At 32.6% G+C, this 22,808-nt stretch overlaps 2 protein-coding genes across 6 annotated transcripts; both read left to right on the top strand.

Moving 5' to 3' along the window:
- Positions 1-6: 6 nt before the first annotated feature.
- LOC130637117 (uncharacterized) lies at positions 7-4,936 on the top strand. Of its 4 annotated transcripts, XR_008982354.1 has the most exons (5): positions 7-838; positions 1,368-1,505; positions 2,861-2,955; positions 3,079-3,138; positions 3,983-4,110. XR_008982354.1 is itself a non-coding variant. In XM_057446908.1 (3 exons), exons 1-3 carry the CDS (start codon positions 98-100, stop codon positions 4,088-4,090), a joined length of 987 nt encoding a protein of 328 aa, XP_057302891.1. In that variant the 5' UTR covers positions 7-97; the 3' UTR covers positions 4,091-4,936. The 4 variants fall into 4 exon arrangements, 2 of the variants coding, with proteins under 2 accessions (XP_057302891.1, XP_057302892.1); XR_008982355.1 differs by lacking the exon at positions 3,079-3,138 and having other exon boundaries at positions 3,983-4,116; XM_057446908.1 differs by lacking the exons at positions 2,861-2,955; positions 3,079-3,138 and having other exon boundaries at positions 3,983-4,936.
- Positions 4,937-8,061: 3,125 nt separating this feature from the next.
- On the top strand, positions 8,062-17,896 carry LOC130637091 (uncharacterized). 2 transcript variants are annotated; one of them, XM_057446907.1, is made up of 7 exons: positions 8,062-8,170; positions 13,737-15,787; positions 15,939-16,007; positions 16,086-16,160; positions 16,340-16,414; positions 16,808-16,870; positions 17,227-17,896. In XM_057446907.1, the coding sequence occupies exons 2-7, from the start codon at positions 13,750-13,752 to the stop codon at positions 17,241-17,243; spliced, it is 2,337 nt and encodes a 778-aa protein (XP_057302890.1). In that variant the 5' UTR covers positions 8,062-8,170; positions 13,737-13,749; the 3' UTR covers positions 17,244-17,896. The 2 variants fall into 2 exon arrangements, with proteins under 2 accessions (XP_057302890.1, XP_057302889.1); XM_057446906.1 differs by lacking the exon at positions 17,227-17,896 and having other exon boundaries at positions 16,808-17,148.
- Positions 17,897-22,808: the final 4,912 nt, after the last annotated feature.

Here is a 22,808-nt window from a genome sequence, read left to right as displayed (position 1 = left end):
TGCCTAGTAAACTAAATAACAAACACAGGCCATGACAAACTGCTTTGCCAACAATTTAAAAACTCCAACTGTTTATTTTCTATTTTACCAAATATAAATGGAAAGTAAAGTGTCTAATTTCCAAGCAGAAGACCCTTATTCTTCGGATCTAATTGAGAAAATATCGTTCAAAGCATGTGAATTAACGATTCAAGTTAAGAAACTTTTAAAAGGTAAACGTGATGCAGATCTGCACTTAGAAATACTAAAGAAAAAGTTTAGCATACACTTAGAAAGAGTTCGAGAGTCTTTAAAAGAAAAAAGAAAGTGGATTGAAAATGAAAAAGTTACAGTTGGTGATAGAAAAGAATCAACAAAAAATGTGAACTTTCTTCTCCAAAAAAATGAACAGCTTCTTACATTAGTGGAAACAAATGATGGAATTTTAGATCAACCTGGTTCTGAAAATGATGCTATAAAACAAGCATTAAATCAGCTAAATAAAGCTATTGAAGCTGCAAAGAACTGTAAGTTTGAAGCAGAGAAATCAGAAGATGAACTTAAAAACAGTAATGAGACAGATATTCATCAGTATGAGGAACAAGTTAAATTATTGAAAACTGAACTAAAGGTAAAGAATAACATAGAAAAAGAATCTCAGAAAGAACTCACACGAATGAAAACAAAGCTTCAAACCCTAGATCAAGAAATTGATTATAATAAAGTTCGCATTAAAAATATTCAAGATGAGAATAAGTACCTTAAAAAATACAAACGACTAGAGTCAGAAAACCTTGAAATCCGAAAACAACTAAGACAAACAAAATTCTCTGCCATAGATGAATCAATTTTAAAGGAGGTAAGAACAATATATACATTTTTTGACAATTTGAGGGGAAGCCTCACTACTTAAAGTGGCTTAGAGGCTGTCGAAAAATAGGTTTTGTCACTCTTAACGCCAAAATGGGGTCAGGGGGTCATGAAAATTTACATACAGGACCAGGTACTACATGGAAATTATAAAAAGATTAAAAAGCAAAAAAAATTCATTCTTTCCTTTATTCAATAAATAAAATAAATAGATGCACATAAATTGAAGGTCTAGGGACGAAAATGTTTACACCCTCTGCTCCTATTCCAAAAGCCATACATGAAATCTTTCAAAGCGGATTGTGTGCTGTGCCAATATGAATGAAATCTAGATGGCAATAGAAGACATGTTTGTATATAAGTATTATTTATGCCCCTTAACATGATGAAACTTCATGGAAAAACTTGACATGTTAAAGGAGACCTAATGACCATTTTGCCATTATTTGTCGACGGTCCCTGATATTTACCATTTGTAAATCTATCATTTTGTATCAAATTATTAATTAAATTATTAGAGAGACAATGAAATATCGCGACTGAAAAAGGAATTGCAGATTTATCGATTGGAGCTTTTAAATAGAGAGAAGAATTTTAATTTCGTTTTCACAAAGCAACAGCCAGTAATTATGGAGGAATTGTGGCCTAGCTCACCCGTAAGTTCAGTTACGTTTTTTAACCCTCTATGATTTCAGATAGCTAAGGATCAAATTCCCAATCAGATAAAAAATTTGATTTTCTGACTGGTTATTAACTCAGGCGAATAAATCAAATGCTAAAAAGGGAAACTACATTCTATACTCAGGGTATCCTAAAACACTTATAATTTTTTTATAAGAAATATAATTTTAGGCTCATCTTAGATGTTTCTTCACGTTAAGGGGGAGATTTGCTGAAAATTGATAGAGTCACAGTAGAACTGTCAATAGTTTACTTTGAAATTTTTTATCAATAAGTTAGCTAGTACCTATGATCTTAAAGATATTGTGCTTCATAAAAAGCAACATGCACGCAATAAAAAATGACATAGGGACAAATTTTTCATCACATCGATTTTTGGGTGCGGTTTTGATTTTTATATAATTTGTTGAAAACTCTTGGTAGGGCTGAGAAGTGACTTTTAATGTTTATCATATATTTTTTCTTTTTTGTATATACTTATTTCACTTTTGCTTTCTATTCGCTTCTAACCTTATTTTCTTTTTCTTAATTTTTTAATTTAATATATTTTACTTTTAATTAGACAATTTATTATTTATTTTTTATTTACTTTTCTTTCTTTTTAATTTGATTTTAATTTAATCTTCTTTTACTTCCACTTTTTGGTTTTTAATATGAAACGCTATTAGAATCTGCGTAGGTTGGGAGTACAGTGTTTAATAGGGGATGGATGATCATTTATAGATGGTTTAATTTAATGACAATTGACTGCAAAGATTTTTTATGATTTGTTAAGTGTTGTTTAGTTATATTCAGAACATTTAAGTTCATTTCCCTTTGCTTAAATGTTTAATTGGAATAATTCAGTTTCTCATTTTGTGCATCACACACAAATGTTTTTACTAAAAGGGTGCTGAAAATAAAACATCAGAATGTAACTAAAATGCTAACAAAAATAAATGATACAAGGGCATTTTTTCGTCCTTTTTCAAACACGGCCAAAAAGATCCAATGGCCAATACTCTGCAGCTGGCAATACCAGGAACTTTGCACCCACGCAGGTCAGATAGAGAGCTTTCAAAATTTGCTACTGGCATTTTTTAGCACGCCTGCACAATAAAAAAATGATCATCGTTGGTGCCCATAAAGGCCCAGAAATTCAGGAATAATGGTCGTCCTCACGTCACCAATAATTAGCATGTTTCAAGAGTATGGATCTAGCGAAATAATTAAGATCCTAAATCCTAGTCCGGAGTGCACTTTGGCAAGTTTAAAATACGCAACTCTAATATAGAAACAACCAATGTGACCACTTGTTATGAAATTTCATTATATCTGTCTATTATTGCAGGACGATGGGATCTAAGAATTGATGGGAGGAACACGTAAACCAGTCGATGCAAAATAAATGGATGAGGATGAAATCAGCTTTACACTATGACTAGAGTATACCACATAGTTTTTTTATCAAAAAAAAGCATAGAAGAAGATAAGCCTTTAATTGATCAAGAGTTTTGAACAAGTTAAGAACTTTCAAAGCTTTGTATGATGCGTGTTCTTCCTTCTTAGATTAAAAATTATCTTGCAAAAAGTGTGCCTGTTGTGACCCAAATAAAAAATATTTTTAAGGTAACAATTTTTAACGTTCATTTAAGAAAAGCCTTTGCACCGTCGCTAAAGTTCTCAAAATGAAAATCAAAATGTTTAAGAAAATAAAGAATGCGTTGCTTCATTACATTATTGGCCTAACAGTTACTTCCAGTTACTTTATACATACTACTCTTTGGGCTTAATTGTAGAGGGGGGGGGTCGAATAAGCAGGGGGTGGGTACTCCGGGGAAAATTTCTTAAATTTGAACACAAGGTTGCGGGGTTCCAATCCCCCACTCCAGCACGCTTTGTAGTGTTGTCAGCCCAGTTAAAGGCTTCCACTGATCCACAATTGGCATGTATTGCAGGTAAGCTAGTTGGAGCAATTACCTCAATTTTTGAGCTACTAGACCTATTGGAGGACGAAGGAAGGCAGGAGAAAGAGAGCAAAAATGGCGTTATTATTCATTTTAAGTCAAAGGTAACATGGGAAATTATGCTCCTCTTTAACAGATCTGACAAAACTTTTTGCTTATTTAACTCTGTGCATTTTTTCGTGTAAAATTTGCTGAAGGAAGCCGACATTTTTCATGCTTCTTATTCTTTGTTTATATATAGCATTATTTTTGTCAACTACCAACGCTTAAACACAAAGATCTAAAATATCCTTTTGATCAAGGAGGAATGGGTCTTCTTCGGGCGCGTCGTAAACTTAATTTGCTTCGTCAGCATTCCACGACAAGAACTCTAAGAGTAATGACTTCAAAATAAGAAATTTCGCCTGCACTCCTATTCGTAACATACTTCACAGCACAACTAATAAAAGACTTCTTTTATCGTCTATTTATACCGATCTCGCATATAATCGAGTTTTTTTCGTTAGATACGATATGACTTAACTGGTAAAAAGCTCAGATGTCTATCCTATCCAACATCACCACAACTTCCTTCGCTTCCATCAACACCCGCTATGCACATGCTTCGAAGATAAAGGTTTTGCAGTTCGCATGTTTTTATCGATGAAATCTGGAAGATCTGTAAAAATATAAATCTAGGTATGCCATAACGCATTAATTGGATCAAGTTGGATATTTTAAAACCGTGTTTCTCATTAGTTAAAGCTAAATGATTTTGTTATTGGGCCGAAATTGATGGCCTAAATTCGAAGTTATAGCTCTAGTATAAATTCAGCTTTCCTTTGCATCTTGAAATATCCCTCCACAAGAACAGAAAAACGCATTTCTCCGGTACACCGTAATAATCTTTGAATATATTTATTTGTTGTAAATTTTGAAATATTTTCTGTTTTTGTCACCTAATGTAAATATATAGACCAGTATATGACAATAATTTCTGAGTGAAGCGGAGGTCAATTTAACAGAACTTTTATATATAATACATACAACATGAAACATGAAACCGAAGATATTGAACGTGCAAAAATAAAAATAAAAAACAGTGAAAAGTTGACATTTGATTAAAAATAACATGAGTAAAATTTAATCCATCACAGTATATTATGAGAGATGTTCATGGTACGATTTATGCCCTTAATCTACGTAGCTAAACAAAGCAGGCTAGATTGTAATGTTAAAAAACATATTTTGGTTCTAATAATAAACGATGCGGATGACAGCCGGGTATAAAAAGCGTTACGTTCTCTGATCATACCAGCATAGATATACAATAACATAAAACTAAGATCCAAGGAAACGATAATTGATTTAGTTTATGACTTATTATGATTCTTGGGAATGTTTTTAAATTTTTAAAATATTTTTGTATTTTTTTACGAATATTTTGAACTACTTTTGTAAATATAAATAACATTGTGAAAGATTTAATTATTTACATAAAGAATGACAAAGTAGCCAAAATTGAAACAAACTTAAAAAAGTTCCCACAACAATGACGCTGCAAAATTCCTGTATGAGAATGTAACAAAAAACAAATGGTCAACCCAGGGTTAAAGCTATACCCTGGGTACAACTTCAATTATCGTATATATAGGTATGACATAATTAAATTGGTTGAAATTAGAAGTTCATACAATTAAAATATAAATGAGGAAACTGCAAATGTTGGAAGACTTATTCATTTTTAATGATCAGAGTTACAATCTGCATAATTGTTATCTTTGTAATTATATTTTTATTGCTCTCCTCCACAGATGTAAAATAATTTTATATGTCCTCATGTTCAGGGAAGTTAGGGTATTCTGTTAGGGTACGTTAGGGTTAGGGTTAGGGTAATTACTGAGTATTCACTGCACCTAAAAAAAGCCAATTAGTAAATCCGTCGGATCTTTAAAGCCTCTACAAGCTTAGAAAGTATTGAAATGTGCATATATCCAAAAACAGTTTTGTCTATAATGGTACATTGTGTCATTCTTTAAAATAGACCTTCCATAGTTTGTCAACATCATTTTTATCAATTCACGTATATAAATTAAAATCCTGCTAAAGCTGCAATCCGAAAACTCTTAAATTTGCAATGTTTTCTAACCCTCAGGGCTTATCATGGTAGCCCCGAGGGGAGACACTAAGATTTGCCTTCTGCGGCACGATTTTGGTTCATATAGGAATGAAATATAATATGAATTGAATACATATGTCGACGTGTCCGAGGATATAAACAAAATCGAAGCAAACTAAACGAGCACATTAAAGAAAAATGTTTATTTATTTTTTTTTTGATAATTATCTGGAAGGTGTACGGTTAGGAAAATATTTGGATTGGATTTATAAATAAAAGATTTATTTGACGAATAAAAAGTGTTTCAGATTTTTTAGCATATATTCATACCGATAATCGCAGAAAATTCTCTAAACTTTTCGAAATCCACCCAGAATAAATATTAGGCAATTTTTTGCAATAGAGGGCCCTTGCAGACTAAAACATAAAAACAAAAAATCTAAAGCAAACTTTGTATTCGTCAAATAATTCATTTACTTATAAATCCAATTCATTAAGTACCGAATATTTTCTTAACCGTAAGCGTTCCACACAATCATCGAAAAAGTTCTATCCTCAATTTGCTCATTCCGACCGTCTCGATTTTATGTTAATATCCTCGGATACGTCAGTATATACATTCATGTCCCAATTCATATAGTATTTCATCCCCATATGAAGCAAAAATACGAGGGAACAGTTTGACTTTGAATCTCTGCTTAAGTTGCACGTAGCTTTTACGTAGAAAGTGGTTACAAAAGGGTGCATATTTGACAAGCCCTTGCAGACTAAAACATAAAAAATAAGGCAAAATTTATGTCTGTTTTTTGATGATTAGCTAATCAGAGAGAAAAAATAATAGTTGGAAATAAAAAAGCTTGAAGATATCTGGTGACGAATTACGGCAACCTCGTTCCCAGGGCATTTTACCTTGTTGTTTCACTCCGTAATAACAGCTCGGGGAGCCACAACACTAGGGACGAGGTGGAATACGGGAGTCATCTAGTAATTTTTCCTATAACTACAAACAAATACCATAGCTGCAGATGAAATGATACCCTCTCCAAGAGTTAGACAATCTCGTTTCCAGGGTCTTTTCTTTAATATGTGACTGACATAAAAGAACTAGCCACATAAATTAAAGAGCTATGGGAACAAGATTGTCAATAAAATACTAACAGCTTTTGGCATTGGTCTACTGAGGGAGATTTGACTTCTTTATTGCAGGGTGAGTGACTTTAAATCGAACTCCTAATGGTTTCGCTATCAACAAAGAATGGTCCTGCAATGAAAGCTCCGTTTTTCATTTGAATGGCGAAATTGTTAAACGGTAAATAATTTAGTAGATAATTGTTTGGATTAGTACTAATGTTGTATTGACTATGGAAAGGCCTTTCAATTTGTCTTATTAAATTTGAAGCTAAAAATTTTTTTAATAAAGGACCTCCGGAACTAAAAGTCTTGAAATGTCAAAAGGAGCGTGTAGTACTTAAATTTAGTGAAGAAAACATGGAGTCAAACTTGTCCCCAGGGTTTCTTGCCTTTTTACCAGAAAAGCGCCGGAAAAAGTTAGCCGTCAAGTAAGCGCTAACGGCTTCGACATCAGGTACCAAACCCTGGGGACAAGGATGGACATAGAGCATTGGGCCACGAGGTTTTTATATTTTAATGCAATACCTAGCATTTGGAACTATTGACGACCACCTGGGAGAGAAGAAGATCAAAGAAATGCTATTATATATATAGCTATGGTAATGTATCTCAATTAAAATCAGAGGTGGAAGAACTAACCATTAGGTACCGCCAAGGGCGTTAAACATTCAACGTTTATCAGAATGCACATAATTAACTAGATTAAGCTATCACAAGGTTAAGAATTCTTCTAGTTATCCAGCCTGAAGAGACAAAAAAGAAGTCGGAGTACTACAATGTAACCTCTCCACTTGCGGAAGCAAAGTGTTTGTATTTAGGGAGGCGTCTCCTTAAGGGGGGTTTAATCTTAAAATTTCCCAACATAACTGGTAGTTAACTATTACGTGACGGGTCAAGGTGCCTGATGGAAAAAAATAACTACTGTTCTAAATAATCATACGAATATTATAAAATATATAAAACATATGTATTTTAAAAAAAAATATTTGGTCGAAATTTCAAACAGAACTGGAGAGAAGTAGGGTATCTGCTTTACATGATGTCTGCTTTAAATGTTTTAATCTCGTTTTGTTGTGTTACCTGTCCCAGAAAGCATTTATTTTTTCTTATATTAGACATGCTTAAATGACAAAACACTTCATGGTCTCCGCGATGGAGTTCTTGAAAGGATTGCATGACATACTTAAAGATATAAATGACATAATTTACTATATTTATTATTTTAACCCACATGTATTTTTTTTTAATATGTAATATGTTTTTTTAAAATATAATTTCATAACATTTAAATTATCGTCAAATGAGTTTCTATTGTGTAGAAGTATTTTATTAACAAACAACTAATTTTTAATGACCTTTTTTTTTCTTTATCTTGTATCATAAAGTCATTTTTTTGTTTTTTATATGAATAAAGCAAGTAGAAGATTAAAAGAGTACATGAAACTAATTTGAGCAATTTTTATTTGTAAGTTTTTCTATTTTTTTCTATTATATATCTATTTTATTTGCTCGTTTCTATGTATTTGTGTTTATGTAGTCATTTTTTTCTTCATAATAATACATTTATTTATTTTTATATGTTCAAGGACTATTATTTGACACATGTATTTTTTTTTCGTTTAATTTTTTTATTATTTTTTTCATGGATTTCAACTTGAATGACTTTGGTCTACTGCAAATATGCTACCACAAGCGACTATGACGTCATTTGATTCCTTTTCCAGGGGAGACATTCTGCAGTTTTGTCATCCCCCAGTTTTTTTTACTATTATAAAAGATAAAAGATTCAGATGTTCTTCCAGGAAAAACTGAGAAGTCGTATTTCAATATCATACCTTACAAAAGTTTCACATTTTTAAAAACTCGTATTCAGAATCATTGGATTTAATTTTTCTTTAAAAATGATAACTTTTCTTCCCCACCATATCAGAGGACTGGGGTATAATTTTTTGCATTAAGCATAATTTTCCTACGAATTCAATTTTTCTTAATCGCCTTTAAATTGCCAATGAGCACGTAACAACAATAATTATTATGATGACAGCTGTCAATCAAATCAGTTTTAAAATGGTCGTCAAGTTTTTTTCAACCCTGTTCCCCGAAACGCTTCTAAAAAGGCAACAAGACCTGGGTACAAGGCTGTACATAGTCCAACAAATTTAGTCAGTATTACCACTAGCAGCTGCTACAAAGCAAAAAAATTCATCCGGTCGTTATAGTTTCTCTGTCCTCGCCACTGGTGTCCTTCACATTAATTTGTGTATTTACATCTTCATCCTTTGTTTTGTTTATTTCTCGAAAGTATAGTACTTTAAGTTAACAGTAACCTAAAAGATGTAAGAGATGTAAAAAAGCAAGGATATAAAAGAAGTGTTGAAAAAGAAGATATACAAAACAACATTAAAACTAGACATAATATCAGCGTAAAAAGATAGGGACGTGTAGGCAACCTCGTCCCTGGGCTCTTTTACGTCCATGATAATTTCACAGATTTTAGTATCTATTACAAACCCGTCTCGTTAGAATATTAGGCGTAGAAGAACCCTGGGGACGAGGTTAGTACGTAGGAATACAAAAAAAATGTAAGTAACGCGTAAATAAAGAATATGAAAGTCAATCTCGTCCTCTTTTTGACCATCTTGGACGGTGAAATTATTGAGAAGAGATCCTTGAGACAAGGTTGTATAAGAACCTCATTCCCAGGGATTTCAAGTGATGTGAGATAATACAGTGAGTATAAGTAAGCCCACACATTACCTTTCCAAGTGCTGCAAAGATGGTAAATCAAGTAAAAGCCCGCGACCTCTCGTTTGCATGATAATTGCTCTACCGGCTGCGCTATCGATCCAATGCTATTGTCCAGGTCCAATCTCGATGATAAGACACGTTGTGTCTTCTACTTGCTCCTGCCGTTATTATATGCCAACTAGCATTGTAAATTATATATATGCCTACTTTTATACTGGCGAAATAATAAAAAATAAATAAATAAAAAAAAATTTGCTCTCACCTAGACAATGAGTCCTAAAACTTGAATAGAACAAGCAACAAGACTATGTGGTTGTTAAAAGCAAAGAATGTGTAACTTAGAAATTCTTAGCTGTTTTTTTCTATCAAATTCAGGACTGCTTATGTATTTTGAACCCTTAAAGCGGATCTTTTTGACTCAACATTTTTACTGCTTTTGCTGTTGAGAAAGTAACGGTAAAATATTATTATTATTATTATTAACATTTAAAAAATATCATGGATATCATGAACAGTAAATATTGAGCAAGTGGAAGCCTGTGGAGGGTAAAAGCATAGCCACCTTTTTTCAATAGGAGGTGTGCCAAGTATATTTCGCTCTTATTTTGTAATTAAATTCAAGACTCTATCGTGTTTCCTGGTGTTTGAACGTTCTCGTTAGATGATTAAAGAGTTAATTCGTATTTACGATTGGAAAATTCCACAGGATGGGAAAGGACACTGGAAAACATATAATGAGTAAGGTCTTAATTAATATGAGATTTTGTTTAAAGGTGAAAGAATAAAAGATAAAGAAAAGTAAGCACAAGACACTAGTTGAGCGTAGGGGGTTGTTAAATGTAGGAGAAGGTAGTAGAGGCTAGAGGCTAGAAACAGGGAGGATAGCGGCTGGTTGGGAGCAGACAGAGGGAGTGTGAGAGAGCTTAAAATAAAGATTGGACTCTAATTAATAGCAGGACGAACAGAATATAGCTGAAAGCAAGAAATGACATGTATGGTAAAAGTTAAACAAATAAATAGTGAATAAAAGATAAATATATAATAAATAAACGAGAGAGAAAGATTAGTTGAATCAACAAACGATCAATCGCAAGACTTGATGGCGCTTCTTTGCTCCGCCTATTATTACGTACTCCTCCTTTGAGCTTTATTATGCCGTCATTTTTTTTCTCGATTTTCGATAAAATTGTATGTACCACTTCAATGTGCAAAATCTAGGTATTGTTACATCATTGTTGCTCTGAAATAGAAGACCCTTATCCAGAAGGGTAGACAAAAAGTTTGTGCTGCACGAACGGTTTTTCCCGCACCTGTCTCCTCAATTGGGGTCACGTTGACGTAATACTGTCCTACCATTTTTTGTTTTCATTTATATCTACTTTCTTTTATCATATATGTACATCTTTTTTTGTTATATTTTCTAAAAGTTTTCTTTCTTTTCTATATTTGTTTTTTTAAGCATTTTTATAGTGCTTTTTCTTATTTATATATTAAATAATAAAGTTATTTTTATTTGAAGAAACTCTAAAGGATTTGTTGACCGACCTATTTTTCTTTCGTTTCTCTATCTTTGTCTATTTGTTTTTTTAAGTTAAGTATTTCATAATAATATAATTCTTATATTTTTCCTCTCTCTATCTCTCTCTCTCTCTTTCTATATAAACAGCCAAGGGTAGAGCGACTTTATATTGACTAACAAATAAAATTTATATATATATTATTTGTATTTCTAGTTTTTATTTATGCATGGAACTTTTTTTAATTATCGTTTATATATATATGAAAAGAAAGATTATATATACAAGAAAGGCGTCTAAATAATTTTTATATTTTTACTATTATTTTTATTATTAATATTATTTTCTTTTTTTAGTTCGTAGCAAAACAAGAAAACGTAGTGAGCTTGATAAGAAAGCTAAAAAATATTCTGGCGATAGTTTAATAGATCTAATTTTTATTTATTTTTTACAATGATAAATTTATATTACTTATGAGTGGCATTATCCAATCCTCGTTTCCACGGTCTTTTGCCAAAGAGAGTCGTTTATCGCGGCCGCCAAGTTCATCATAAAGCCAAATGTCCAAGGAACGAGGTTGGTATTTTGCATTTCGTTTCATATTTACAAAATTGCTTGCTTCGGTTCATTAAAGGTGAAAACAACCTCGTACACAACCCTACATCTCTTTTCTACCTCTTCTTCCTTCCAGTTGTTTTACGGTTCACTGATTTTAAGAATATCGATTTTATTTATATGGCGTAACGAGGTCCATCATTTGCTTTTCTACTTAAGAGAATTTGTATCTTGATCGGAGTGTAATATTAATGTCAAGGAAAGATATTTTGGGGTTAATTCTGATAGAAACAGCTACAAGGTTTAAAAGTTAAGTTGTGAGAAAACACATAATTGATTATCGCGTATTATCATTTTTTATTGTTACATCTAATGTGTCTTATAAAATTATTGTTTTGTATTGATCAAAGCCTGAATTCTCTTAACCTTATTTATTACCACTTTACTATTTTTCTTAGGTTATTAACATATTTTCTATATATAATTTTACATAATAGTTCAAAATAAAGACAAAAGTTTATGGTTGCAAAAAAATGTTTAAACATTATTGTAATGATTCTACTGTGACGGACAAATCGAGAGAGCGATAATTATTTTATCAATATTTTTATTTACTGCTTTATATCTGTGGTTAGTTTGTTTTAGAATTATTATTGCAATCAATAGTTTTAATATATTCGATGGATAAGTTCGCAACCAGCCACGCGCACTGCTCGCCTTTTCCCTAATGTTCCGATAATCCCAGTTTCTTAATCCAGCGGTCCTGTTAGTAATGGCGTCTTGGTTACAAAAAAAAGCGTTGGTAGTGACCACGTGCTTTTACTTTTCAACGGTTTTTGTATCCGTGTTTCATCAGGTTGCATTTATCTTTAAAATGTATATATAAGGAGAGATGGCGAGGATTTTATGATATTTAATCTCTTTCAATTTTGACATAAAATGAAGTTTTGTTTGTATCTATAGCTAGCTATACTGTCATCAACGTTTTGTCTGTTTGTTTGCTTGCCTGTTTGCTTGCTTACTTACTTGCTTGTCTGTATGATGGTTTATTCGTGTGTTTGTTTATTTGTTTTTGTTTTGAAAGGGTCTTAGAATTCTTCCCTGTAATAGACTATTTTTTATGCAACACTATCCGGGCTAACTATATCAAAATTTGAAAACGAAATCAAAGAACTTTTGAGGAAAATGAGTGACATATTAGGATTTATTAGCAACATAGGAAATTTGAAATACCAAAATATTATTAGAACAGGATTTATTGCAATTTAAAGTTTTCAAATTTTATAAGCCTTTGACCTCCCGGAATATTTAAAACATTTTTACTGCAGTTGATTTGGGTTGTCATTTCCTCATGAAAAAAGAAAAGTTTGGCTACTAAATAGACACAGTTGGTGTATAAATTTTAAAATTTGCATGTTTTCATAGATTTTAGTGCTAAATTCCAATATGTTGTTCATTTTGGTTAAAAAAAATCAGAAAATGTAAAGCATGTTAACCAGGATCTGAGAATTCCCCCTGAGAAAACATGATGATTTGATGATTAAAGCCGTCACAATTTCTTTATCACACTTCCACAAATCTGTTGTTTTTTTGTTTGTGTTATCTTGCTCAGCTAATGTAATAAAAACAGGATCTACAACCCCAGAGCTAAGATCTTGTCTGTAAGGCATATATGCAGCAGGGTGCAGGTTGAAATCAGTGTTTTATCTATAAATTAAAATGGCAGTAAAATAAAGCGAAGAGACAAAACATTGCATTCCCAGGCATAGATAATTTTTTTGTTTATTTAATGTAGCATCAGAAGCGTGGAAATCCTAAAATTTAAGATCACAACTATAACTTGTCATGCTTCATGGAGCTGACCTTACTGACAAACAAAAATTTGATGAGGCGTGAGAAAATTCATTTTTTTTATCAAAATTTGTAGTTGTGCATTTGCTGTCTTTTAAAACTACATTGATTCAACAGTTTAAAATATTCATGCAATAACTTTATTGTCGCCATTCTTTGGAATGACACTGTGAGTAACATTTTTACCCAGTTCTAATCATAAAATTTACTGTAAGCATTTTACAAACTTTCACAGACAGGTCCGTAAACAATGATATATGTAAATATGTACCCTTTATATTGTTAATGAATTCTAATTATTAGCATATTTTTTTAAATGCTTTAAATTTAGGTGTATTAATATAGGTGTATTTTTTTTAGAATCAATCAAAACATGGAAGTTCATAGTCCTGTAACGTACCACCGTTCAAGCATAAAGTCAGAAAGACCTGTGTATTATGGAAAACAAACAAGTAATGACATTGGAGGCCCAGTTATCCTACATCCACTTATAATTGGAAAAGACATAGTTGTATGTATGCCAGAGGTGAACAGAGTGCTACGGAATGTGTATCAGGTATTATCGCAGGCTAATTATTACTTGTCTAAGAACGGAATAAGTTCCAGGCGTTACACAGGTGCACAGTTAATACGAATTAAGATGTTGGGTATACTGGGACATGAAGCAAAAGTTTGTTCATACATATTACAGAAAGATGCAGAATATATATTTGATAGCTTTGATGTAAGTGGAGACAGCAGAAAAAGTGCATCTATTGAATGGATGGATCCGGTTTTACTTGATGAAAAGCCTATTCCAGATTTGCCAAAAAAAGCAATTGCAAATAAGCCAACAATACCAGACGGTCCAGTTAAAGTGCATTTGTTTAGGATTGGTGGAGACATAGTTGTTTGTGCACCAGATGTTCAAAAAGTTGTTCAATCTCATTTCCACCAAGGTGCCACTGTAGGTTACTACTTCACTAAGCTTGGAATTGTGCCGTACAAGTTTATTCACACTTCACACTTAGATAAAATAAAACAGCTAGGTATTATAAAAAAATCAGCTGTACATTGTACTTACGTGTTAAAAACTGATGCAATGCGAGTTTTTGATGCTTATGGTATGAGCCAAGATGTTATTAAAGAAAAGGTTATTTTTTTGGAGGAAATTCAGCTCAACGAACAACCCAGTCACTCGTGGAAACCAGTCTCAATAAATATGAAAAGTGAAGATTCTCCAAGCATGATAAACAGTCCCAAACAGGAATGTTTTTCTCCTGCCAGCGTTTCTGACAAATCAAATCAGAGCATACCTGCTAGTGAGGATGATGATGAAGAGAGAAAAGCTAGCTTGGATATTCAAGATATGACTGTTCATGTTTTTATTGTCGACAAACATGAAGTTGTTTGTATGCCGGATATTCATAAGATTGTCCAGAGTATACATGGAAATTCCATTCAGGTCAATTACTATTTCAATAAATTAAGAGTGCAAAAAAAGAGATTTTGTTTCGCACACTTGCGGGAACTAAAAAGTCGTAATGTTTTGCAAAATAATGCCACCTATTGTACATATGTTCCGAGAGCTGATGCAGAGAAACTCTTTCAAATCTATTGTTTGGTAGATGATCCAAAGCTGCAACAAATTTCTTGGACTGAACCAATCAACTTAGATTGTAAACCTGTTATTTCAGAATCAGCATGTAATGGAGATGAAAATAGAACGGAAGAAGAAGTTGTCATCCATACGTTTAGCCTGGATGAGAAAGTTGTAATTACTGTTCCAGATGTTCATAAAATTGTTGACTTCTTGGAAGAACAGAGCGCCTCACTCGATTATCATTTTAGAAAGTTAGGAATTATGAAACACCGATTCACCTACTCCCAACTGCACCAGCTGAGACGTTTGGATGTGATCAAAAGGCCTACAGTTTGTACGTATGTCACGCGTGAGGATGTCGACAAACTAATCAGTATGTACGAGACCGAAAGAAATAAACACAAAATTCTACGTGTGAAATACCTAGTCCCAATAACTTTGGTTCCAGGAAGTGTTCAGGGTAAGCCTAGTAAAGCAGAAAAATCACCAATCTCGCAGAGCAATTCATTCAATGATGAAACAGTTCAAAGCCCTACGTCATTTGTTCATCCATCTGCAATTCGTGAGCCAAGTCCTACACAATTCTCTCATTCTTCCTCAATAAGCGAATCGAACTCCACGATCGTGTCACGGCAAAGTCCAATGATGAGTCCAACGTCTGCTGCAATTTCGCACATACAAAACACTCATCCGTCAATTGATTGTCCAATTGTCATTCCGAGCAGCGATTATGATACTTCTAGGGCATCAGAATATCGTGATAGAGGTCTGCTGAATGGCAAAAGAAGTCATTGCAATGATGGTCATGATTCATCAAAGCGTATGCGGTGTAAGTTTTTGTTTGTTGTTGTGTTATATTGGTATCTTATGAGAACTTCTATAAAATTTTTCACTTCTTAAACAATTAGAAAAGACTTAGCAAGCCATACTCTCTGGTATGAAAATGAAAACTATAAACATTATTTTTTCTCTTTTGGCAGACGATTCCGATTACACTACCCTGGTGAACGACCTAAACCGAAAAGAAGATGAACTTAGACTGCTTCATGGTTTGTTCCTTTTTTGTTATTTATTAATTTATTTAATTTTTCCGTATGTTAGATATATTTGTATTTGTCCTGTTTCAGATGCTTACCAAAGGGATATCGTTAACGAACGCGAGAAAAGAGTTTTCGTCGAAATGAAATATGAAAGCACTAAAGGTAATACTTTTAAATAACATTCTAACAAAAGGCACCAGTTATACTAAACTTTAGTTAAATAACAACCTAAAAATTTTTGGTGGAAAGATTCTGCTAAATTTACTTTCACCAAATATTTCTTATCTCTAAAAATTTCTTTCTTAAGTCATGCTCTTTAAAAACTTCCATATCTTTCACAGATAACCATGCCAAAGAAGTAAACAAATTGAAAGCAGCTTTAGAATCGCGAGATTATGAACTACAACAGCTCAAAGGTTAGTTTCGTTCTTTTTTAGGCCCTGTAGTCATGTAAACACACATGAAAAAAAATACAAAAATAATCAGCGGATAACTTTTTACCGAATTTTGTTTTGCAGAAATAAAAATACCAAATCACCCCAATCAAAGAAATCCAATGATATGGAGAGAAATGTCGCTGGAAACTAACGTCGTTTTTCGAACCATAGTTGATAAACTATATAGAAACAAGAAACCATAATTTTGCTTATTTGTCTATTCATTTCCCATGTCTACGATTTTACTGCGCTTTTTTTACCGTTTTCGAATTTAGTGTTTTTGAAATCCAGCAAAGTTAGCGCGAAAACTAAAGTTATTTCTAAGGGGGACTTCGTTTTCTATGATTGTCACGCTTTTTATCTTTTTTTTAGTGGAGCTTGAGAATGAAAAAAAGACTAGGGAGCGTCTTGAAAAAGAACTCGAAGATTCAAAAAGTAAGTTTTCATCCTGGTGTTGTTATTACATGCACTGTTCACACCATAACTTTTGAAAAGTATACTCAAAATGCACATTTAGATATTTCACAGTTTAGTTCCACGGTTCCTGTCACCTCTCGGGGAGTGTTATTTTGTGTGTTCAATTTTACTCGCCTCTTGGGTGAATGTCACTCTGAGTTTGTGTGGATATTTTTGTTTTTGTTTTGCATGTGTTGAAGTTACCATAATTTTTGTTTTAACTTTACGCATGCGTATGCGCAGAGGGGGGGCGAATTTCTCTTTGGCGCATGCGCTGTAAATGTAAAACTTTTTCAATCCTTGATTCACTGTTGATGTTTTCTTTTATATTTTAGATTTGAAAAAAGAGTAATGTTCAAATAATTTTTACTGTTAATGATTTTTCTACTTCTTTTAAAACCTTCTATGTATATATTTTCCACGTTCAGTATTTTAATGGTTCATTGACGAGTATTTTTTAATGAAAAAAAAAACATGCATTTATCACATTTTATTTATTGAATTCAGAGTTTTTTAGTTCGTGCTTTGTGGTAGAATCACCAAACAAGTTTTTTCAAACAGATATTTATTTTTGCGAGCATTAGATATCGCGAATTTTAGATTTTTGGGATAATCAAATTCGTAAAATGATTGAGGAAAAGCCCGTTTCTCTAGTCTTCGTTTTTCAATCCCTTGATCATTCGCGAAAATTTATATTCGCGAAATGCTCTACACTAGTCGATTCGAGAAAATTAATCTCCCTAAGACTTAACAAAAACAAACTATAATCATTGGGGAAAAATTATCTATTTTGGAGAATTTCGTCATTTTGTCTGATAGAGAGTTGTCAAAAAAAGGTCTTACAAAAAAAAGGTTCCGGAAAAATAAAGATATCAACACAAAGTTTTATTATATGGTTTTACTGTGTAAAGTTTTCTTATTTACGTTTGTGTTTATACCAAGTTAACTTTCATACCAGTTTAATATTTTGATATTGAAAATATATGATAATAAAATTCATTGTTTTTATTACACTTGTATTGCTTTAACCTACTTCTCGGGCTTTTGCAATAAACTTTGGTAGTGTATATATATGTAGGGTGCGGTCAAAACAAATTTTTTCGAAATTCAAATGTTGGTGAAGTTGATCAAAATGAAAATAAATATTCGGTTTACTTATCTTGTTTCTAATCCTTGTGAAACAAAGGACGGCAATTAAAAACCCAACTTCCTTCCCAGGGCGTCTTACCTATGTAGATATAATCTCTGCCCTCTTTTAAATTTCTATCGATTACTAATCGAGAGAAAAATTAATCTTCAACATCAAAATTATTTCACACATCAAACATTAACACCTTTCACATGGCAATCTGCGAACTGGTTGGACAGGAAGAACTAAGGGTTTTTCATATGAGTCCGGTTAGTCGGACTAGGTCGGCTCTCTTGATTCTCATAAAAATACACAACCTGTTATATGGAACGCGAGCCAACCCGTTAAACCGGGATCTGTTTTTTTTACCCGAGATCCCGGAAAGGAGGGCTGAATTATTCCCATATCTAGCTTGGCAAACCGGGCAGATTTTTATTGTACGAATTAGAGAACATGTTTTTTTATTTTGTTGAAATTAAAAAACGTTTTGATAAAAAATAATTCACGCAATAAATACACTGAATAGAAAAGTAAAAACTTTAAGCTAGTTTCGTGTAACTATTTTTCAACTTGGACTGAGAAAACTTATTGCTGAATCCAGCCTGGCAAACCGAGCCAACCCAGCTAAATGGGCTTATAAAACCACCCCCTAAAGAACAAGGTTTGAAAACAATACAGAAACCCATTAAAACATACGCCTTTGCAATCATTGTGAGTTGAGACATTCTCATTGTCAGGGTCTCTTGCATTTTTTTTGCTTCCAGGTTTGTTCTTTTCTTCCACTGTGCTATGTAACAGAAAAATAGAGTTGCTTGGTGGGCGTATCACATATACATATGGTGTCAACAGGAAAATCTGGGAAGGGTCAAAAAAGCCGTTTACAAAATAAGGGAAATTTAAAAATAAATTCTTGAACTTCTATCTTTCCTGACAACAAGTAACGCAATAAAAACATGTCACTTTAAATTAAAATATTCCTAATCAATGCATTTTTCTATCACTCAATAAAATTGTACCCATTTGAAAAGTTAAAAATTCACTCTAAGTAAAAAAAGTCAAATGCACAATCTTCATAAAAAAAGTTGTAAACCATAAAAATGTTGTTTTAAACCTTAGTGGTATGTTTTAACCTGACTCAAAATATTCTTTAAAAAAACCGTTTTTTTTAAAAAAAATATATGTAATAAGGGCAACAAAAATACACTTGGGGCGAAACATGGTAGACAACAAATAAGGATTATATTTTAGTCAAACATCCAGATATATTTTTACAGTTTCAACAGCGACCTGCTGATTTTAACTTCCGTTTGTCTTATTAAACATGTCTTATTAAGATTTGGATGAAGAAGCTCATATAACAGTTAATTTTAATTAAATATAACTAGAAATACTGTTAAATTATATACAGTTTGCTACTGCACCCCTATTTGTTTTGCACTTAAAAACGAACAAGACGTATGATATACGCAAACAACCTCGCCAAAAAAGTGTATAAAAAGCTGAAGTTAGACACGACATATTTTGCTATTCGGATAGGTAATAATATTGATAAAAAATTTCTCGAATTTTCAATTTTCGTTAGGTCAGTCTGTAAACACGTCCTCGCGAGCGAGATAGTAAAAAGAAAAAAAAAGTAAAAATAGTTACCAAGATGAGATTCGAACACACGACTACTTCCGTGTCGGTGCTCAGAGAGGCAAAAATTTCCATTCTTGTAGGACACATTTGCGTTTTAATACAAGCTCACGAGCTTGTAACTAGAGTTCACTTAGTGCTGAAACATAGATGCGCCCAGCTTCCTACACACAAGCCTTGTTTCCAGACAGTTATCGCCGTTCTTCTTGTGCCATAACGCATGAGAACATTGAAAAGAAGAACATATATAGTATTCCGCGTAAGAAAAGTTTTATTGAAAAATAACGAGTTGTACATGTTTTAGCTGTTTAGTTAATCTTTTTCGTGCCGCCTAGAATTTATGCGAATTCAATTTCGTGCACCCACACTCGGCGCGAATTTCAGCATAAATAAGACAAGTCGTTTCTAGTAATTTTATTAAGACACTTTAATTTTAGCGCAGATAAATTTCGCGCATAAAATTTGCGAAAATTTCTCAACTTAATGTACATAGGGTTTGAGGCGTTGAAAATATGTTTATTAAGCAACAAACAAAGGCTTTCTACCCTTGGCAACCTTACCAGTGACAAAAAATGACATTTTTTATAAAACCATATGTATCTCACAACTTTTCCACAAAGTAAATTTTTTATATAAGCCCTGAGGCTCAATTTTCTTAGTAAAATACCTGAATATAGGCTCAAATTTTCTTAGTTTTTATTCCCCCATATTCTTTATTTTGGGACATCTTTTGTATTCATTAAAATCTTTGTTATTTTTCGGATAAATCTTATTAGGAAGTAAATTTGACTGAAATAAAATTATTATGTTGTGTTTTGAAATTTTGGTTATTTAGTGACTGTATATGTAAATATCAAGGCCTCCAAAAATTGGATCTTAACAAGATGAGGCTGGGAAAAAATGTGTATTACAAAAATATCGACCTTTTGAGAGATGCCCTGGCCTTTGCATATCATTACACCCATTACAAGCGAAATAAAATCTCTAGTTTGATAGTAGAATAAGGAAACAATCAATTTTCAAAAATATCTTACTTATGAAAAATGAAAATTTCACCTGCTAGTAAGAAAGTGAGAAAAAATTAATCTGTTCAAAATGTCGTCTTTGATATCAAGACGGCGTGTTGTCCGAAAAGATACAAGATACTCTGAGGTTGAGGTTGCGGAGAAGTAAGCTTTATTTATTCAATACCTCTAAATTTCTTTGTTTATTCCCAATACAAAATCCATCTATACCTTTGGAAGTGGATTAAAAGACAAAGTAACCATACTCCATAAGAAATTTTCGAAGTTCAGAATGCCCGTCTTTTCTTCAGTGGAGGATAAAAGTGCTGACAATGCACCCTTTGCGTTACGTAAAATTATTTCGATATCCTCTGGTATTTTCAAATCTACTGACTCCTTCACTGGAGGTTTGTCTTTAGAAATGTATTGAATGATTTTAACAAATTCGAAAAGGTCTATTAACGAATTTGGCGTTTCATTTTGTTTATCTAATGTACCCAAAATAATTTCGATGCTTTTTCTGAGTCCAACAAAAGATGGTGCTGGCGTTGGTTGGTTTATTTTTCGGAACGGTTGAATCGCTGATATACTTGATAAAATGTTAAGAATAAGTTGAACGTCTGTCGCGTCTTGCGAACAAAAGGTAGGAGAACTTATTTGTAAGCTAAGCATGTTTTTAGCATGTAGAAAAAGATCTGTTAATGTTATTAATGTCTTCGAAAGGGAATAAACTCTGTTTGGGCGTTGTTCGGCTGATTTGTTGTAAAGATCAGTAAGAAAACTTTTTGTTTCCGTAAGCATGCGAGTTATATTGCTTACTTTGTCTTCTTGTAAAATCTGTCTTTCATGATCTCCTTGTTTTATCAAGACGTGTAAATTTGCAGTAATTTTTCCCGCCATTTTTAAAAACGTTGTCAAGTTCTGTAAATTACCCAGTGGTGTATACTTTACTAACATGCTGTTGTTAAGAGTAAGATTATTTTTATTGCCAAAGTCATGTCCTGTTTTATTCTGCAAAGTATTAAGCAATGACCTTGCGTCACTTAAGAAAGTTGTGATTTCCTCTAACTGATCTTGTTGTTGCTTGTTCTGTTTTTTACGCATGTCACGCGTTATGTTTTTTAGCGATGATAAAGTAAACTTTGCATGACTCAGCACTTCGGTAACGTTTTTTAAACGATATTTTATCGTGTTTGAATTAACTTCAACATGTATGTAAACAGCATTCTTCAATGTAACCATAGCTAAAACAATGGCGAGCTCGGAAACTTGCCGTGTAGGCTGGGCTTTAGTGGTATTAATTTGTTCTAGAGCATTCTTCATAGCCAGCATTGTAACGTTTTTAAACAACGCGACAGTACTGTTAAACACAACAGGCTTCTCTGCTACCTGGGTATTCGTTTTATCTAAACTGTGAATAATGCTCTGTGCATGCTGTAACACACTTTGTAAAAAACTGCTCGGTATGCAAGCTGTTTGGTGTATTTCTACTCTTCGTTGTTTTAAAATATCTCCCCTCAAAACTGTGACAAACAAAACGCACAATGCAATTTTAACTTGCATATTAATTTTGTGGTGTTCGTCATAGATAGTGCGCCATTTTTAACCCCTTTCTTTTTCTGCTTTTTTCGTTTGTGTACAAACGAACAATCATGCTCAACATGCTGTTCGAATGGTCGAACATATATTCGAATATTATACTGAATGCTACATATCGCGTATGTACAACTAGATTGGTTTATTTCTGAAAGTATATATGTATTCCTGCAGGTATATATGTATTCCTTAAAGTATATATATGTATTCCTGAAAGTATATATGTATTCCTGAAAGTATATATATATGTATTCCTAAGAGTATATATGTATTCCTGAAAGCATATATATGTATTCCTGAAAGTATATATGTATTCCTGAAAGTATATATATGTATTCCTGAAAGTATATATGTATTCCTGAAAGTATATATGTATTCCTGAAAGTATATATATGTATTCCTGAAAGTATATATGTATTCCTGAAAGTGTATATGTATTCCCAAAAGTGTATATGTATTCTTAAAAAATAAGCTTTTTAGGTCCTTTTAAAATGCCGAAGTGAAAAATACTCAACAAGGAGTTAGAAAATTCAAACTCCTAAACACAAGATTG

Source organism: Hydractinia symbiolongicarpus, chromosome 1 (genome assembly GCF_029227915.1).
Source record: "Hydractinia symbiolongicarpus strain clone_291-10 chromosome 1, HSymV2.1, whole genome shotgun sequence".
Lineage (NCBI taxonomy): Eukaryota > Metazoa > Cnidaria > Hydrozoa > Anthoathecata > Hydractiniidae > Hydractinia > Hydractinia symbiolongicarpus.
This window is presented reverse-complemented; position numbering and strand designations above follow the sequence as displayed.